This window comes from Falco biarmicus, chromosome 4, assembly GCF_023638135.1.
Source record: "Falco biarmicus isolate bFalBia1 chromosome 4, bFalBia1.pri, whole genome shotgun sequence".
NCBI classification, from domain to species: Eukaryota; Metazoa; Chordata; class Aves; order Falconiformes; family Falconidae; genus Falco; species Falco biarmicus.
The window spans coordinates 28,249,035-28,268,326 of record NC_079291.1 but is presented as its reverse complement, the minus strand read 5'-3'; the positions used below and the strand labels follow the sequence as shown (position 1 = coordinate 28,268,326).

The 19,292-nt window shown below is 38.0% G+C and overlaps 1 protein-coding gene across 1 annotated transcript in view; it reads left to right on the top strand.

Moving 5' to 3' along the window:
• The window catches only part of STK17A (serine/threonine kinase 17a), a 28,447-nt gene extending 9,919 nt beyond the window's left edge, over nt 1–18,528 (top strand). The window contains exons 3-7 of the mRNA XM_056337051.1: nt 5,476–5,620; nt 12,296–12,422; nt 13,145–13,193; nt 13,317–13,496; nt 14,330–18,528. Coding sequence (XP_056193026.1) covers nt 5,476–5,620; nt 12,296–12,422; nt 13,145–13,193; nt 13,317–13,496; nt 14,330–14,663 — 835 coding nt within the window. The 3' untranslated portion in view covers nt 14,664–18,528. The remainder of the gene's footprint in view (nt 1–5,475; nt 5,621–12,295; nt 12,423–13,144; nt 13,194–13,316; nt 13,497–14,329) is intronic.
• Nucleotides 18,529–19,292: the final 764 nt, after the last annotated feature.

Below are 19,292 nucleotides of genomic sequence, written 5' to 3'. Positions count from 1 at the left end.
TTTTCAAGCTTCTTGTCTTGATGTTGAATCTGTTACAAGGGGTGAAGGGGACACCTAGTGCTTTGCCTTCATGAAGAGAAATATTAATGTTACATGAAGGGTTGTCTTTCGAGCAGTATCAATTTTTGACAGAAAGTAAAATTGGCCGCTGTTGTTACTAAGTGCTGAGCAATGGGAAGCAATGAGCCATTACAGTGTTGGCTTCAGTATAGTATAGCAAAGTGATGGCTGCATCCACCCTGACAGCAGTCTCTGACTTCTGTTTGTTGTTGCAAGACCTCATACAGAGGCTTTAAGTAGGGGTTGAGGGGGCAAGTCTGACGGGGTAGTATGTAAAGCCTGAAATTAATCTGTGGGTCAGTCACATTTAGTCATGTTTCTAGATTTCAGTGAAAATGGAACAATTGAAAAAGAAAACCAGACTTTCACTGAAAAAACTCAAGAGTGTCTAGGAAACCTGATGCATCAGATGTAACAGGGAAAAAGCAAATTTGGTAACTTTGGGTCTCAATACTTGCATGCAACCTACCTGGCTTTTTCCAATGTCTTTTGAAAGAAAGAGCAGCAGAGCACCTCATGCTTAAGAACTGGTGGGTTTTGTAAGTATTCATCACCATATATTACGCATCTATGGAAGGGATAGTTTACATTAGTGGGTCATTAATGGTTCAGATATCACAGAAATCTGTATGTGTAACTCCAAAATCTCAGCTGCTAAGTATTTTTTTGTGAAGAGCTTCTGAACTGAATAATCACCTGCCCGGGTCTTGTGTAAGTAGTAAACTCTTGTTACGCTTCCTTTAAAAAAGAAAAAAAAAAAAAAGCCTTTATCATTTTGAAGACAGTGTTGGGTTTTATTTGGTATGCTGGATGCAGTGCTTTTTTCACCTACAGTTATTTGGGCCTGGATAATATTACTACTTGTATTGGACGTTACTTAGTCCTACTTACTGGAGGTGTGACTGGTTAAAGTAGGAGTCTGCTGGAAGGAAACTATTTCATTTGGCATGGGATTCAACAGAGAACTGTAAGCAAAAAAGCTGTAATGGGGAATAACTGCTGCTACAATATTTGCATCTTGTCTATTAGCAAAGTTATTTTAGATGGCAGTCTCAAATTTCAAAAACTAGGGGAAAACATCTCAAATGATATTAGTTACTTCTTGTGTTTCATTGAGTTCTTAGGCTGTCTGATTGGAAAGGTTAAGGGAAAAAAGGAGAAAAAAAAAAAAAAACCCAACCAAAAAACCCAACCACATTTGTCTGAGATCCAAGAACTTAAAAGAACAGTATCTACAACTTAATACATTTGGATGCTTCTCTTCCCCTCTGTCCTCTCATCAGATAGGGATTTACAGTTTTCTCAGGCTTTGGGGACATTGGTATGTTATGATAGCCTTACACCGGAAAAATTCTCAGTAAATTCACTTGTTTGCTTACTGTCTAATGGTATGCCTAGCCAAGGAAGGGGGGTATGACTGTCAGCTGTAGTGAATGTGAATCTTTGGCGATAGTGTTACAACCACCTTGGTGTGATCTTCTTGTAATACAAGCTTTGTGTACAGAAAGCAAATTCATTTCCTTTTATCTTCCAAATATAACCCTTTCAAGAAAGGCTTCTGACAGAGCATAAAGTTCAGGAAGAACAATTTTGGCCCTTGTAAACTATATATGGTCTCACTCGGCATTTGAAATCAAGTATATTCTAGAACTTGTTGTCTATATGTCTGTATTCTGAGGATTTGTACTTCTGAGTCTTTCAGAAGACTGTCTTAATGTCTAATCCATTCAAGCTGGGGTAATGTTTAGTTTTTTCAGATGCACTGAAATAGATTTGTTCAATCTTTTTCTAATTATATGCTAAGTGACTGTGTTAGTATTGGAAGTGCACTTGAAAGAAGTAGGATGCTGAATTCCATACAGTGCATTGTTAAGATATGTTTCAAGGAAGATAAGCAGTTTCCGTTGAATTTAAAGACAACATAATTTTAACGAAGTGTAATGCTCCAGATTGTGAAATGGTCCATTTATGCTGATCAAGAGTAATAAAACGTTAGTGTGCTTTTCACTTGAAACTATAGAGAAGTTAATGGCACAACAGTACTTTCATAAACAAATCAAAATAGCCAAGTAATTCTGGTTGCCAGAACTGTCAAGTTTGGAAAGAATTCTTATGTCTTGCCTTTTTTTTTTTTTGTACACTAAGGGAGCATGTACCAGAGAAATAAGGCATTCTAAGTAACACTGGATTTTAAAACTCTTGTGCTCTTAAATATTTCCTTATCCTTTTCCCCTGCCCCCCCAGTTTAAGATGGCTTGTTTTCATAACTACTTTCATGTCCAAAGGACAATTTTATTTTTTTTTTGTCCCCTAGGAACATTTTCTGTGGAGTTGGGTAGGGGTGCCCAGTGGTTGGCAAAGTTATTTCCTAACAACCGTTAGAAAAGCTTCAGCTTAATGGAAGATGCGTTCTTAAAGGCAAAATAGGCAAATGTTATAAACACCAGAGAACTCCTGGTCTGCGTATATATAGAAATCATAGCAATGACATGCCCGTAATACTTTCCTAGCAGGTATTCTCATCCCTTCTGTGTCTTCATTAGTTGGGGTTTTTTTTTCCCCTGAACTATAGCTAGGGAATACAAAATAAGAGTTGAAAGTGTTGTTAAGGAGCTTGGCAAAATTTGGCCTAGGTGTGCAGGAGAATCTTTTTGGAGTTCACTTTGACATTGTACTTCCAACCACATGTGACTGGGTTGGCTCACAGGTAGTGTTCTGTTTTGCTTTTAGGGAATCAGTTAAGCTCACTCCCTGGCAACAATACATGAAATGATCTTGCAGTAACAAATTTCCCTGTGTTCTTATAAAGGGTTGCTCGTTACTTGTTTGAATGTGGTCATTTTGGGGTAGGATGAATTATGTGGAAGAAATTGTTCTATGCATCCTATAGCGCAAAGTTGATCAAAAAACAAAACATTGTATGTGAAACCATCTTTCCATATGAAACTGTTTTGTAAAGGTAAGAATTCGTCTGTGATAGCTGGGAAGGGCTATATTTCATAAGTCATGAAGTGGGTGTGCATGTGTAAGGGCTGCATTTGCTTGTTTCACTCTTAAAAATGCTGATGAACCTAAACATCTTCAGAAGTACTGGGAAGTACTTAAATACCTTTCTTTAAAAAAAAAATAAGTTCTGTGGATCGAGGGTTTTCTACTCTCATATGGTAGTGCTGTCTCTTGATTTCAGTGATGGACATTGTCTGATTCAACTTTTGTTGCCTTGACTTTTAACACATTTAATTGAAAGTTCTTTAAGTGCAGTATTAAAATTCTAGGTAGTTTACATTTTAGCTTGGTGCCTACTTCAATCTTAATTTATTAGTGTAACTTCATTGTAACAGATTTCTACCATATAGCAAACAGGACCCCCTTTGCTGATTTTATTTTTTTCAGATGGGTCTATTAAAAATAAAGTATGATCCATTACCCAGAACAGTAGGTTTGGGGTATAAATCCTATTTCACAAAATTAAATAGCAGTATTGGTTTGCTTATTTTCAGTGGTAGACCTATATCAGCAAAATCCCAGGGTTGTTGCAAATACAGTGTGTTAGTAATTTTGGTAGTAGATCTTATCGCTGTATGTGCATTATAATTCACTGCTACAAGGAATTAAATCATTCTTCCAAGTAATGTATAATGACATTCTTAAAGTAGAAAGTTTAATTTATTGACTACAGTATATGTTTTTCTGTCCCTATTTTGAAGATCCAATTGATGTTGCTTTTTAAAGAAATTTGGTTTAGAATATTAAAATACACTAGCCCATGTCCATTTTTTAAATGTCATTAATATCTGAATCCTGTTCAAAGCTGAAATATTACTAACATTTTTGTTGAATTTAAAGAAATTCAATGCTGAAGAAAGATGTGATGGTGTCAGGCACATGCAGTTTTTCTAGAGGAATTAAAGTAGTAATGCTCCTTTGAAAAGCTCATTTTATTCTTGAGCGCTATCATCTTTGATACAAAGTAAAGAAATAATTATTTAAAGGAATTTTCTTTTTTAAAGAGAATATCTTAGTTTAATAAATCAAATTGTACTGCTGTGCCAGTTAACCAGCATATAGAACATAAACATAAAACACTTTCAAAAAAATTTAAGATGTAGCCTGCTTAAATTCTTTTTTCTTTTAAGACAATTTGCAGGGAGAATTTTAAATAACAGTAATATCTGGGAAGGCAAAAAACCTTTTTTATAATTGAAGCATTTTAAGGTACTAGGACTGTAGCAGCAATTTCGATATAGACAAGATGAAAATTTGAGTATATGTAGGTGTTTTTTTCTGTGGGTACATAATCAAAATGCACCATTTTTGCAGAACTGTCATTTGCTGCTGTGTTAGTATTGAATATGCCTCTGTCTTCTGGATTGCCTAGGTAATATAATTTATTAGAAAAGAGCAAGCCAAGGCAGAGTAAATGGCTATGCATCAATAAAGATTAACACTTGTGCAAAGTCACGTTTGGCATGTCCTAGCTTGGGGTAACTGGAGAAGATGCTATCCTCATGGATTTCACCAGCTTTCACTAAGGGATGATTATAGAATTTCATTCAGAACAAGCATGTATATGTTGATTTCACAGTGGTAATGCAACAATCCATATGCAAAATGGCCCCATGCTAATGTTCTTATGTCCATTCTTGTTTTAAGATGGAGCTTCTGCTCTGCTTATTTTATTTTTGATGCTACCTGATTGTGTTTTAAAACTATTTTAGTTCTCTGGAGTCATTGCTATACAGAAAAGGACTGCAAATGCCTTCAGAGTACTAAAAACATTAATTCATCTCTATTTTTATATTTTTTGCTACTTTATTTTTTTTAACATGTAAACAAACTATAAGGAAGCAAGTTGAGGGCTAAAATTTTCAAGAACGTTTTTTGATGAAAACCATTTAGAAAATTAATGCATCCCTGTATACTAGAGACTTCACAAAAAAAAAATCAATTATAGGCTTTACATTTAGTCTTTTGAGTGTATGCAAAGTGTTTTGAGGAGGGTTGGGGGCGGAGCTGTTTTGCTTTGTGCTTACAAAGACTTACCTTGGCCAAATTTCCATGTAATTTCATAGGAATGGCAAAAGGCATGTCTTTCATGTAAGCACAGCCCTTAAACAAATGTGGCATTCATCTTAAAGCAATGTCAGTAGTGTTTCCAAAACAGTCCCCAAAATTTCTGTACTATTCATATTGTCTAAGCTAAATGACTAAGATCTTTGCTTCTCTCCAAAGCTGCTACGCTGCAGAGAAGTCTTCCTAGGCTGTAAAAGCTTACCAAATGTTTAGTGACTGAAAATACCGCTGTTGGATGCTACCACCTGCTGATCTTGCTTACACTGAATGAAATAGGGCAAGTAGAACAAAATGGGTGCTAAACTTAGTCTTCAAAATAATAAAATTCATATTGTTCCATAGTGCTGCTGGAGGTGAAATCTTTGACCAGTGTGTGGCTGAAAGAGAGGAAGCCTTCAAAGAGAAAGATATTAAACGGCTTATGAAGCAGATCTTGGAAGGAGTTTCATTCTTGCACAGAAACAATGTGGTTCATCTTGACTTAAAGGTAAGATTGTTGCTGTATTATTATTATTTTTATTCATATCTGCTGACTTTATTTTTGGTTGTATGTCATAGTAATGCTTATTTGTTAATAATACGATTTTTACCTAGATGCTCCTCAAACAATAAAATTCACCCTTTGTGATGCAGTAGGCACCAGGGTTGCAAGCCTTTTTGGGGAGTTTCTTTGATTATGTCAAATATAAATGTCATTTGATTAAAAGAAGTTTAATTAATTCAGAAGTGATTTTGCATCACACCTTAAAGTGCGACTGAGTGCTTTGGGGTAAGACCCGATTCATTTTTAAAGTGCATTAAAAATGTCTGGGTATTATATGGAATTAGGTTTGGGTTTTGTACTGTCTTGAGGTTTAATGAAGCAGAGGGATGGAAGGAGCCACTGGTAGTATAAAGTGTAATGTTTCAGATTGTAATGGTCATACAGGACTGGTAAACAGTATATTAATGTGTTAAATACACTTTATAACACTTCAGTATGTTTTTTAAATTACTGTAAAACTTTATTTAAATGTTTGTCATTTATTGCCAAACAGTCGGGCAACACCCTATTGATCATAAATTATCATGATTTACTGGAGTAAATTATTTTTTTCTTACCAGAGAAAGTTTTGACCCAAATTAAGAGAAAAGTACAGTTGTTATCATATGAAATCCAGAGTATTGCTCATGGTTAAGAAGGGAGTTGTAACAGGAATCCAGAAAACTGACAACTTCCATTGGCAGCAAGCTGCAGTTATTTTTCTTTAGCTTCCATCCTTATGTTCATATGGAAGATGCAATTTTGTCTCATTTTGAGGTTGAACTACATTATTACTAAGCAATGCAGTATAAAAGGTATTTGCATTAAAATTTTCAATTCTTTTTAGGTATCCAATTGCCATATTTACTACGCTCGCAGTAAGCTGCTACATGTTTGTTCTGTTGCTGAGATCCTTACTTCTACTTAATTGCATTTTGGCAGTATTACAAAGCTACCAGTAGATTCCCATATCAAGCTGTACATACTTAGTAGATTAGCACATCATGAACCATTTGCATCAGCTAAAGCAGATGATGAGTAATATTTGCACACAAATATGTCACCTGCCTGGTTTTCCAACCATTTATTCAAATTATCTGTGGAAGCCTTTGAAACTTTCTGTAGCCCATTGATTTAGTCATACACATAGACTGTTAATAATTGAACTAAAATAAATAATGGAAAATTTTTAGCAAGTGATGTGAGAACAAGTGTTCAGAAGGACCGAAAATGAGCAGTTAAATTCCTTAAAATTCCAGTATGCTTACAGAAGATACTCAGTGTCTGTACTGTGGTTGGCCATTGAATTTCCTTGAAGCAAAGTGTGTAAAATCAACACATGTCTTTTTGTGGATGGTATATATTTATACATGTGTTCGTAGTTAAAGCTGTAGTGTTCCTTAGCACTATCAGCTGGTTATCTGTAATCAGAAATGCATTGTACTTTATATGACTGCAGTACTTAAAGGCAACAGTAGACAGGTTATTGATTACAGCTTGTGGACAGGTACCTTTTTCAGAGTTCAGAAAAAGCTTACTTCGAAACTTTCGAACTGATCAGAAAACTTGTTATAAAACTGAACATATCCAGTTCTGACTGGAAGATCCAGCATTGCTTTGCTGGCTTATATAGAAGTTAATTAGCAGAGCAAGTTGTCTAGTGTTTAATATGCTTATACATTAATGCAGTGTGTTTTTGAAAAGTGGATTTTAATGAGTCCTGATTACAGTGTGATTACTTTCATGATATATAAGACCATTGGTCTTTTGCAAAAGAAGGTTTAGGGAAGTCTTTGGTTATTGATGTTTATAAAGATGATGGGAACTGTAGTATTAAAACGCATGACTTGAGGAGATTGATTGACCCACGTGCCTTGTCAGACTATAAAAAGGCACATTTTCCAAGGAACTCAAAAATTGAAGTTGGGTGCTGGGTTTGGCTGTGTGTTTATTAACCCATTGGCCTCAGACGGTCTTCTGTTGTGTAGTATGGCTCGTGCTGCTTTACCTAGTGGCTCACAACACAGTGGAATTTACTAGATACTTGGTTTTGTGGTGACATTTGGAAGATATTTGCAAAGTGTGCTGTGTTAAGCAAGGTGTTTGCCAATATCAGAAAGCTTTCAAATTCTTGCTAAGATGTTTTTCTTGTGCTATTAACCAAAAGTTTCACCTTTGGGTGTCTTAAAGGTTTCATTTTCATTTGTCTGGTACCAATACCTTTGGAAAGGTCCATCCAGTTTTTCGTATGTTCCATCCAATTTTCAAAAAAAGTCCGGCTCTATGCCTAGAATAATTTAAGTCAAAATGGTTGCCAGTATGTGATTGTCACCTTGTTGTAGGTTATTTATAAATCTAATTGACCACAGCTATGACACTGACAGCTACCTTGCTTAACTTCTGTCTGCCCCCTTAACAGATGCAAGATTTTTCCTGTGAGACTAAACACTGCAGGAAAAATTGGGTATTTTGATGTGGGTGAGCAAGGTTGCCACCTGATAATTTCTTTCCAAAAGCATGATTCTCCTGAAAGCTGGTTGAAATATGGCTTGTTTTAATAGCACAATACAGTCATGTAATCCAGTTTTGACTTGGAGAAAGAGCAAATATAATGCTACTGAGTGCAAATTAAGTATCATTTGGCAGCATTGTGTTGATGCTATTTAATTTGCAGATTGCAGTCAGGAGTCTTTCATCTCTACTTAGTGGTGTATGAAAGCTGCAGAGTAAGGGAAGACTCCTTTCCCTGTGTTTTCATCTGCTGTTTGACTCGATCTTGCATTGGTGTTTGGTAAAAGCTTAAAGTGGTTGGGAATGGAAGAGAATTTTAAAAGGTGTGGGGGCTGAGGAAGGGCTAGCTGCCTGTTGTCTACGGCAGAGGTAGATAAAGAACCTTACATGGCCCTGTCGTCTGGGAGAATGACTGCCACAAGCAGCAGTCTCATAGTATGGTGATCCAACAGACAGCTTTGCCCTTACTCTGTATCATTTTCAAGATACTGTGCTCAGTGAGGGCAACTAGCAGAACCATTATTTGATTAAAATTGTTTTGGATGTCATTTTACACCAATATTCTGAAAGCAAACTAACGCAATTGCAAAAGAAGCGGCCTGTTACAAGAACATTACAGATTGATATTCTCCACTGAGCTTTACAGGTGGATTAAGGTGGAATGTTTATTGCACAGATATGTATTAGTAATAGAAGTGTAGTATTCCTTCTCTAAAGCAACACTCAGGAAACTAAGAAAAGAGTGAAAATTAAAATATCATTTTTTCAAGGCAAAAGAACAGTTTAATCTGGAGTTCAAACCTTTACAGCAATTAGAGCAAAGCAGTTTGTTAATAGGCAGGTATAGAGTATCCAGGTTCTGCAGAACTTCTTAATGTATAGGACGTGCATTGCATATTTTGGGGGATAGTGTGATACCAATCTGTTATGTCTGTTCTCTTAGTGACTGTAGCTCTTTTTCCCACTTGCATTGACCGAAAAAACTGGACCCCCAAGCAAACTCTGTTCTTGCATTTCAATTGCTTAAAGATTGCCCTTTCACTTGTTTTAGGGCAGACTGATCAGCCTAGTTTAGTATCTTTACAAACAATGTAGCTAGGGTATCCCAGCTAGCCAGTTTTTCCTGTTTCCGCCCGTTATTCCTTGGATAATTCCTGTCTTTTCTTCTAGGCATGTGATTTTTTTGCAGTATTATAAAATTAGATACCTAACTTCATTAATGTTGCAGGTTAAGGTGAGGCATTGATTAGTTTAAAAACATGAGCTTTATTATGTGTCCTCAGTCATAGTCTTCTTAAAACCAACTAAAGATATGAGCAATATTAGGGCCAAAGGCTTGTAGAAACTGCTGGAATAATGATTCCAAAACCTGTTGGCAAGGTAGGGTTGAAGGGTATCCTATATTAAGTACACTTGTAACAAACAATTTGTGTGACTTGCAGAATAAATTTCCAAATGAGACCAGATCTTTGTACGCATTGCCTTAGTTTGGCCGTTGCACTGACGTTTGTAGTGTCAAGAAAGCTATGGCCTTCGTGTGGTGGTAGTTTAGTCCAATTTGAGTGAAAAAATGTAACACTGGTTAATATTTGCAATGTATAAATTATGCTTTTCAGTGCTGTTAATCTTAACATGATGATACGGGTACAACCAACGTATCAAATTCCTGAAACCTAAATTTCTGCTTCTTGGCAGCATGCCTGGAAAATACAACTTTTTGTCCTGTTTCTATATTCTTTCCCAAAGTACCCGTTTCTGCCTGTGCTGACTATGGCAGTGGCTAGACTCGTGTGGCCACACCATGTGGCTTCTGTGCACATACCAATCCTGCAGCAAAGTGCATCCATTCAGATCGCCCGTTTAGGCAAGGATTTTTTTGTGTGTTTTTCTTCAGTGCACAACATAGGATCTAAATCGGAACAATTAAGCCTTACTGCGGTAGAGGGGGGAGGTTTTCCAGTGTTGCCATTTCACAGCTTTTACCATCAAGCAGTAATGAAATGGCTGATGAGAGTGAAAGGCCCTTTTCGGAACGGCTACCAGGAGAGCCTTTGGCCTGCATCTCTCTTGCCATTGTGGGCTCATCAGCATTAGGCAAACCTAGATGGATTATAGCAGAAGAAAAACAAAAGAGAAACAGCATTACAGATGTGGGAAAATGACCTTCCTTTTCTTAAAGCTTTAGAGTAATTGTGTTGAGCTGAAAGCTATGGTAAGTTCAAAGCTACGGCTTCTTTAAGGTTTCATGCTGGTGTTTAGACTGTCACCTCACATGAACCCCATAATGATTCCTTAAAAGAAGAAAACAACTGTTATTTTGTTATGAATTGATTTAGGGTTATGACTCAATTCATACTGTAGACAGGTGGGTGGGTTTTTTTTTTCTGCATAGGTGTGTTTTGAGTAATAGGATTGTTTTTAAAAAAGACAATAAAAACCTCTTCTGGCAACTACATTATCTACCAAAATATTATAAAACAGAGCTTAACAAAACAAAACCTTTCTATTAAAGACTTCTCTTCATTTAAATATAGAGAACAAATGTTTTTCTCATACTTTCTATTTGGCTCCTCAGTAACTAAATTTCCCACTGGGAAGAACATCTGAGAGGCTAATTAGGGAGACATGGTCAGCTTTTTTGGATGTTTGCTTTTCTAATACAAATACAGAATTAAAAATGTGAACTCTAAAGCATATGGTAATGCGCAGCTCCAAAAGCCTGTCCACCAGATTCCAGTTTGTAAGCAAAAAAAAAAAAAAAAAAAACAAACAAAAAAACCTCTTATTAACACATGGATTTACAAACAGAAAATAGATTGACAACATCATGGAGTGAGTTTGAAATACCATGGCTTAGCTTTGCAGGAATGAAAGAACTTGACTATATTTAGGTCTCACAGCAAGGAGAACTGGCTCAAGATTTTTAAAATGTTCTTGTAGAGTTTTATTTCTGTGCTGAAAAGCAAGGCTTTTCATGTGAAAGCATGCCTTTGCCTTCATCACTGACTAGGGATGAGGAGAGAATGGCGCAGGGGTTGGTGAGAAGGTATAAATGTTGGTGGTAATCCAGTTGAGATTATCAGTCAGTGGTTGCTTTGGTGTTCTTACTCTTTTGCCCTCCTCCCTTTTCAACCACCCCTGATGCAAGATGATCCAGGTTCCCAATAAATAAAGTCTTGTTCGCTTTTGTGAAACCTGTGCTCACCAGAGGCATGAACACAGTGTCAACTGTCAGTGTTACCATTCGGAGAAGTTAATGATAGAGTCCAATGTGATCATTGGCCTGGGGGCAGGGAGGGTCACACCTTTATTTTTTGGCAAGGATATGCTTCAGTTGCAAAAAAAAAATAAAGTAATCTTTAAGACCTGTTGTCTTAAGTTAGTTTTCAGGTTTTTTTTTTAACTAAGCTAGCATTTAAAACAGATGTTAAAGAACTTCTTAATGACCACAAAGTTGCTTTGAAGGATGACAGCCAAGATCTAGTGACGTCAGAGCAAACAAGTTTATCCAAAGGTGATGCTCTTAAAAACCTGTTTTTCAGGCTGCTATATTTTTTTTAAACTGTTCTTCAGTTAGTGTTCTGTAATACAATTGTTTGTACTTTGAACAAGATTGAGGTTGGTTGCAACAGACTTTTCTTTAAACAGGTGTAGTCAAAATAGTTTTATGTGTTCAGGCTCTGTAAAATGATTGGGTGTTTTTGGAGACCCTTCAACAAGGAGGTATTTTACATCATCTAATGGAAGGAAGCAAGGAGGGAAGGGGAGTTAAAAAGGTGATATGGAGGGCTAAAGGTACAATGCAGAGGTATTTATATGCTATTGTTAAATGATAGCTATTGGCATGTGGGTTTGTGTGTTCTAAGCTAATAAAGGTAGATGTTTGATTTGCAGTTATAAACAGAAAATCCCGCCACTCCTTTTAGCCCACTTGTGTCTTCAAGTTCACCTTGGAGGAAATAAGTAAATGATCCTGGGTATCATATGAGGAAGTAAATAAATGATCCTGGGTGTCATACTTGTTATGGAATGCATTATTGCTACTCATGAGCTAAAATAATTATGCAAGATGGTGTCATAGGCATTAGATTTGAGTGATCCTGAAAGTCTCCTCCTTTTGTCTTTCAGCCGCAAAACATTCTACTAACCAGTAAGTCTCCTCTGGGAGACATCAAGATAGTAGATTTTGGCCTTTCCAGAATAATGAAGAGCAGTGAGGAACTAAGAGAAATTATGGGAACTCCAGAATATGTAGGTAAGTTGTTACTGTAGAAGTCCAGGCTCTTGCGGAGTGAAAAGAAACTACCTCCATTTGGTGAATGCCAGACTGGCTGTGCCGAAAGGTCAGGTTGGATGTGGTACTGCTATAAAAGGTAGAACTGGCCAGCCTTGCGGGTCTGAGTGGTGATGCTGTGTTTGTGCTGAAGATGAGTACCCGCTTTATATGGCTTTTAGCAGCAGTGATAACAAGTACCATTTGAATTCAGAGTTCAAAATTACATATTCAGTCTCTGAATAAAATATTTTAGCCTGTGGAGGATTGTATCCATTTTAATGAAAACAAACAAACAAAAATACCACAAATAATTCCAGGCCTTCAAAATGTACTTGAAAATACTTTTAAGCTGTTTGGTATATCTGTATGGGTTTCAGTGCTGGAATACGCAATGTTAGATACTTCTGATTATTCCCATAAGGAATCTGTTGTACAGCTTTATTAGGAAGAAAACTAGCCTGGCTTCTGAAGGTGTCAATAAAAGGAAAACAATTATGTTTTTTTACTTAAAACCAATGAATGATAATACTCACTTAAGTAACTTGAATAGAAACATGTTGTCTTCAAAAGACATACTTCATACTGTCATACTTCAAATGACTTATCTTAAATTTTACCTCATACTCGACATTGCACTATATAACTACAATATAATGCCTGCATGTGACAAAAAAAGAACTTGTTTTTTTTTCCCTGAATAGCTCCTGAGATTCTGAGTTATGACCCAATCAGTACAGCAACTGACATGTGGTAAGTAGAACAAATTAATAGTCATATTAACTTACTTTACTTGAAAGTCGGTTTTTGTAAAAAACACCACACACCCTAAAACACTGCTTTTCTGTTTTTGTTTTTTTTTTACTTCTAATTTAGGAGCATTGGAGTACTGGCATATGTTATGCTAACAGGGATATCGCCTTTCTTAGGGGATGACAAACAAGAAACATTCTTAAATATATCTCAAATGAATGTAAGTTACTCTGGAGAGGATTTTGACCTCATATCAGAGTCTGCTGTGGATTTCATCAAAACTCTGCTGGTTAAGAAGCCAGAGTAAGTAAAATACACAACGGTGTGTGCTAATGTGTCAGACTGGATTAATTTTTAATGTGGCAAGTGCTGGCATTTTCACTTGTAAAGTACAAGGGAAGGGAGCTTTGATTATTCATATTTCATTGTGCTATTACTTTTCATGTCTATGAAAAGAGAATTCCTCCATTTCCCTCCAAACTTGCATATTCTGAGTGTGTCCAAGTGTTAGTAATCAGAACTCAAACTGGTTTTAGAAAACTATATGAATGCGTGTAGTACAGGATACTGACTTTCCTTGCCGGTTCTTTGCTGATGTCTCTTAAACGAACAGTGCTTTCAGCCTTTTAATTTTTTATGTTAGTGGAGTACCTTACTCTTTTCTGGTTCATTAATACGCTTTTCTCAAGGGGCAGCAAACTGGAAATTCCAGGTCTCAAAACAGAAGTGTTTTGTGTGGAACTTCACCAGCTCTTTGTGGGACATGTCAGCTATTGAAATTGCCTACTGCTTGTCTATGGGAGATTAAGAATGCAAGGGTTGGGTAATTTTCCTATATATTAAAAAATAATCTGTATATGAAAGTTGATTGGCAACAGGGGAACATACTGATATGTAAGGATCTAGGAACTCCTTTATTTTAGACGTTAGCACTTCATTTCCTTGGTCTTTTTTGGTAAAAGATGGCTATCAGTGTGTTTTGTTGTTTGTTTGTTGTTGGTTTTTTTTAAAGTTCTATTAGTTTGTCTTGAATACAGACATATCCTTGGAATAATTTGTATGGATCTCTTCTGCAAGGTATACTGGATTTCAAGTTCATTTGGACATTTATTTTTAACACTTTCCTTCTTTTGCAGGGACCGGGCAACTGCTGAAGAATGTCTTCAACACCCGTGGTTAGAACAAAGCGATAATCCTGCTTGCAGGTCCTGGAATAAGAGTACAGGAGGGGAGACCAGTGATGCCAGCCAGAAAGATGGAGATTCTACCTCTGAAAAATCTGTAGATGCTGAGAAGACTGAAGAGGAAGAATCAATAGTGACAGAAGAACTAATTGTAGTGGCTTCATATACACTGGGACAATGTAGGCAGTCAGAAAAAGAAAAAGTAACTGAGCAGAAAGCCATTTCCAAACGATTTAAGTTTGAGGAACCATTACTGCAAGAAATACCAGGAGAATTCATTTACTGAACTGTGTGGAGCTTCATAGTTATAACTGGAAGGCAGTGTTTTCTACTAAACAAAAATACCCTAGCCAAGTGAATTTCGGATATGCAATAAATGTTCTAGATAAAATGTTGATAAATGGCATCCAGGGAAAATGTGCCAAGTTTTAATTTCAAGTGGCTGACAGGAATTTAACAAAGATAAAATGCTCATTTTTGTTTGTAATTTTTATTTCTGTGTTTTTGTTGCTTGATAGCAGTTTTTGTTAATTGTTCCAGTGTTTTGGAGAAGTTGATATTGGAAGTGTTTCAATGACAGATGTCAAGAGGAGTATTTTAGGATATGTTTTGGCATTTAATGCAAATATATAATGCTGGGCTTTCCTCAAACACCTTTTAACACTCCTGATTTCAATTGAACTGTCTACTGGTCTAAAAATTGTATGAGGGGGAATTTGATCAACTGGTTTGACATACAGATTTCAAAGCTATACTGTGTATAATTCATTTATATCAAGGCAAAGACACAGCCTGCTCTGGTGTGTAGCCAAACAGTGAGCTGTGCTCCTCTAGGAAGAGGTGCACGTGTCCCACAGGGAAAGAAATCTGTATCAGGGACCAATTCCAGATCCTCAATGGTGATACTTCTTTATTTGGAAGCACGGTAAAATCCTGCTCTGGAGGGTGAAAAGTTTCCATCGGTCACTTTTGAGAGCTAGCAAAGATCGCTCCCTTCCCCTCCCATGTTGGGAGAGATGTGCTAACAGAATCCAGCTCAGTGTGACTACATAGTGTTCATGAGTGGAAAAAAGAATGACAGTCAGATGTAGCCCTGCTGAAGTTACTCTGTCCACTGACTTCAACATGTTGCATCAGACAGTTTGTCCCAACTAACGATAAATCAGCCCTTGATTCCGCCTCCCCCAGAACCCAGCTGGGGTTTTACTGGGAGCATGAGGTCGTTTCTGCCTTCTTTCTGTTCCTCTAACCACTGCTTTAGGGAAGAAAGAAGCATCCTTAGGTTAAATTGCATAACCTTGTTCAATGTAGCTATCAGATGAGGAAGATGCTGCTTCCTCTGAAACAGTGAAGCACAACTCATACCTCGTGCTTCCTGGTCACTCTCCCTTCGCCTCTTGGAAACACAGCATGTGTGTGACGGGGCAGAGTGGGATTAGGGAGCTCTGTGGATGGGTCATAGTTCTCAATGGGCACGGTCCCTCAGAGAACAAAGCTGGGACCAACTGGGCATCAAAGTTGACTGGTTTTTGCAATGTACAGGTCTGAGGATCTCGGACAGAGTGCTGGTTTTCTAAGAAATATTTCATAATGATGCTGTTCCAAAGTTTAATTTTTATGTAATTGAAGTTTAGTACTATTATATTGCATACTGTTAACTATTCAACTATTTATTTGGTTTCCTTATGCTGTTTCTTTATAATAAACCCTGACAAAAGTTTTCCTGCTATAAAGCAATGAATAGAAACTCTTAAGGTAGTTTTTCCTTTTTTCCATGTTGCTACAGACTTTCCTAATTTCAAATGTACCAAGAACATTCTTACTCTTGTAGTGAACGGTTCAGTGCTCTGTGCTAATATTTCGGTTCCTCCTTCACGTGAAAGGCAGATGGCTTATTAATAAAGCTGTAGCAGTGCTGGGGTGATCTGATTAGCGTTGCTGTAAGGGTGGGAGAAAAAGTGCTAGTAAAGAAGAAAATTGAGCTAAAGCCAGTGTGACGCCAGGTGGGGCAACAAGCATTTTTCTGTAGGGCTTCATTGCCAGTGGTCTGGTTGCCTTCACTTGAAGCCACATCAGAAAAATTGCACCTAAATTAAACTGTTCTGTCAGGCTTCCTCCCCTGTGGAATTACATACTGGATATTCTTGTAGGTAGGGCAGCTTCCTCCCTCCTTGAAGACCTTCATATAAGAAAACCCAGTAGTACTCATAATTGAGTTTGGATGTGGGTTTTTCATATTTTAATGCAGACGTGCCTTTCACACTGTTTTCCCTCCTTGTAGAGAGCAGCCTACAGATTCTTCCTGCAAAGCTACATGCAAGGTTTTCTTGGATCGCTGTGGCTGGCCGTTAGTAGAAGTTAAACAAGAATCTTTGAGCCAACAGAGCAGTTATCTGGGTGTTTCTGGAGCTGGGCGGTAGCTGTGTTACTGCATGGGTGCTGACCCTACCTGCGACACCGATCTGTTTCAGGCTTTTTAGGCATGACGCTGCTCTTCATGGGCATCTTTTAGTGTTCAGCCATTTGCCCATGACAACTGGGTGAGGGGACATTAACTCACGAAATCCTTTTGTGCAAAATTGCAATTTCTCCCAGCTTCATCGCTGCCGTTTTGACCTTTTTTTCGCATCTCTACTTCCTTGCTTTTACAAATAGAGCAAAGTGCTGGGGCTGACATCCCACCCTGACAATGTTGCTGTATCTGTATAGCTAAATGTGTAATAGCTCATGGTTGCTCAAAGCAAATCATTTGAGGGACATACACCTGTTTCAATTCCTATTTGTAACCACAGATCATGTCTCAGATGGAAACTGGTACTAATGAAAAAGTGTAGATGCTGAGCAGCATGCATTTTGTCCTGTATTTACTGGTTTAAATGTATGACAATGAAGCTTAACGTGTATAAATGAACTATTACAAGGCCAGCTTCTCTTGATTTGGCTGCTTTGAGATTTCCAGTGGGCTGCATTTGTTTAACTTGTGCCTTAAGGTGGTTTTATAAAGTGTTTTTTAACATCATTAGAATTTGTATAAAGTTGTGAAAGTTTAATAGTGTAAGTTACAAACAAGGCATCTTAGGTTGGCCCTGTAATAGGAAAAAATTTGTGGAACACGTAACAGCAGGACTGTCAGCCGGTCCCACATGCTTGAAGCTGTTTCTGTTCCACTAAGTGTGGGTAAAGCTGTAAATGAGGTATTCTTACCCTGCGCTGTAGAAAGGGGCTATTGAGGCTCATGTTCTCAAAAGGCTGAGTTACTTGTGAAGTAACACATTAAGAGTAGGAAGAAAATCACAAGCTTGTGAAGAAGAGCTGGTTTTCTGCAGCTCTGTGAATATGGGATCGGCATGTACGTTTGCTGAAGAAAGCTGCTTATGCTTTACGGTGTTTGTGGGGAGGGGGGTGGTTGCAGGGAAGGAATCAGCTCCTTGGCCCTCGTGGGCAATGCTCTCTGCCCCTGCTCTCCAGGCCCGGCACCTGCCGGCTGCCTTCGTAATGCTGGGAGCACGGCTGCTCTTTGCTGGAGTGCGGGAAGCTGGAAGGGGTGGAAGTGCAGATGTTCATGGAAGTTGCTGGAGAGCTGCCTTTTCTGTGGTTCTGGTGCAAGAGCCGCAAGCTGTAGCTACAAACGGGGCAGGTCCAGGCCTCTTGCAGCTGGAATAAACAGCGAAGTCTAGTTGAAAGCAAAGCCTTGTCCCCTCTTGTCTTGTTGCTAGGTCCACCTCTTCAAGCAAGAGGCTGTAGAGTTTATAGTCATTAAAAGTTCTATACAATCATTCCCCGCCCCCCCCAAAGCTGAATTTGCATGGTGATTTGTCTCATTTCTTACACGTTTCATTTGAGGGTCCCTAAATACAAAATGGTGAATTCCAGCTCATGATCTACCAGGTAAATCTTGAGAGCTGTTAGGTAGGACATGCAAGTAGAAATTCAGTGCCTGTTCTCCACTGGTGGTACTGGCAGGGGACAGTGAGGAAGGTGGGCCATGCACCAAGTTATTCCATGGCTTAAGATCTCTCTTGAATATTCCAGGTGCTGCTCCTGGAAGACAATTTCACATTTTAAATAAATAGTGCCAGCTCATTGTACTTCTGATAAGGTGTTTACTGTTTCAGGAACTTTACAATAAATGAAATTTTGTTTTCCGGACAGCTGATGGGTCTTTTGTTCTTCACGCGTTGGGAAACACTTTAAACCATTTAAAAAAAAAAAGAAACCCTATTCTTTCTTCAAGACAGCATTATTGATCTGAAACAATTCCAAAAGTTACGGTAGTTTTTCTGGTGCAGGATGACTGGGATCAACAGTAAAGCTAAAGTACAACGCTGCCCTGCGAACGGCTGCATGTTAAACTCGCCTGTGGTTGGTGGCTGTGCACCTTCACGCTTGGCTTCAAATGCTCGCTAGGAATACTGCTGGACCTGGGCTGTGGTATATTAGATGGAGTCCCCTGTTCAAATGCCTTTGCTTTTCTCCGAGGGCCTACCTAAAGTTATTTTTCTCAACACCTGTAGGACAGGCTCACTGATATTTTAGTTTTCTGAATTACACATTTGCACAGCAAATGTAAGATGCACCAATAATCTTTTCCAGTCTAAAGCTGTATGCTTGCACTGCAGGGGTCTTCACAATACAGCAATTACTGATGCTCAATTAAGCTGTCATTGGGATTAATAAATAGTCACATTATCCATGTAAAGCTTCCTGGTTGGTTTGGTTGCGGTTTTTTTCTTGGTATATAATAAACCTAGAAGTATATTTCCATTAAACTTTGGACTGTTACTACCTTCCTGAAGATGCTGGGGTTGGAGAGGTGCTATTTAAATGCCAGCGAATGGTGTGCGGTGTAGGACAGCTGTGCATCCAGGACAGGGTGGAGCAGATGGGAATCAGAATTATTCCAGGTTTCACAAAT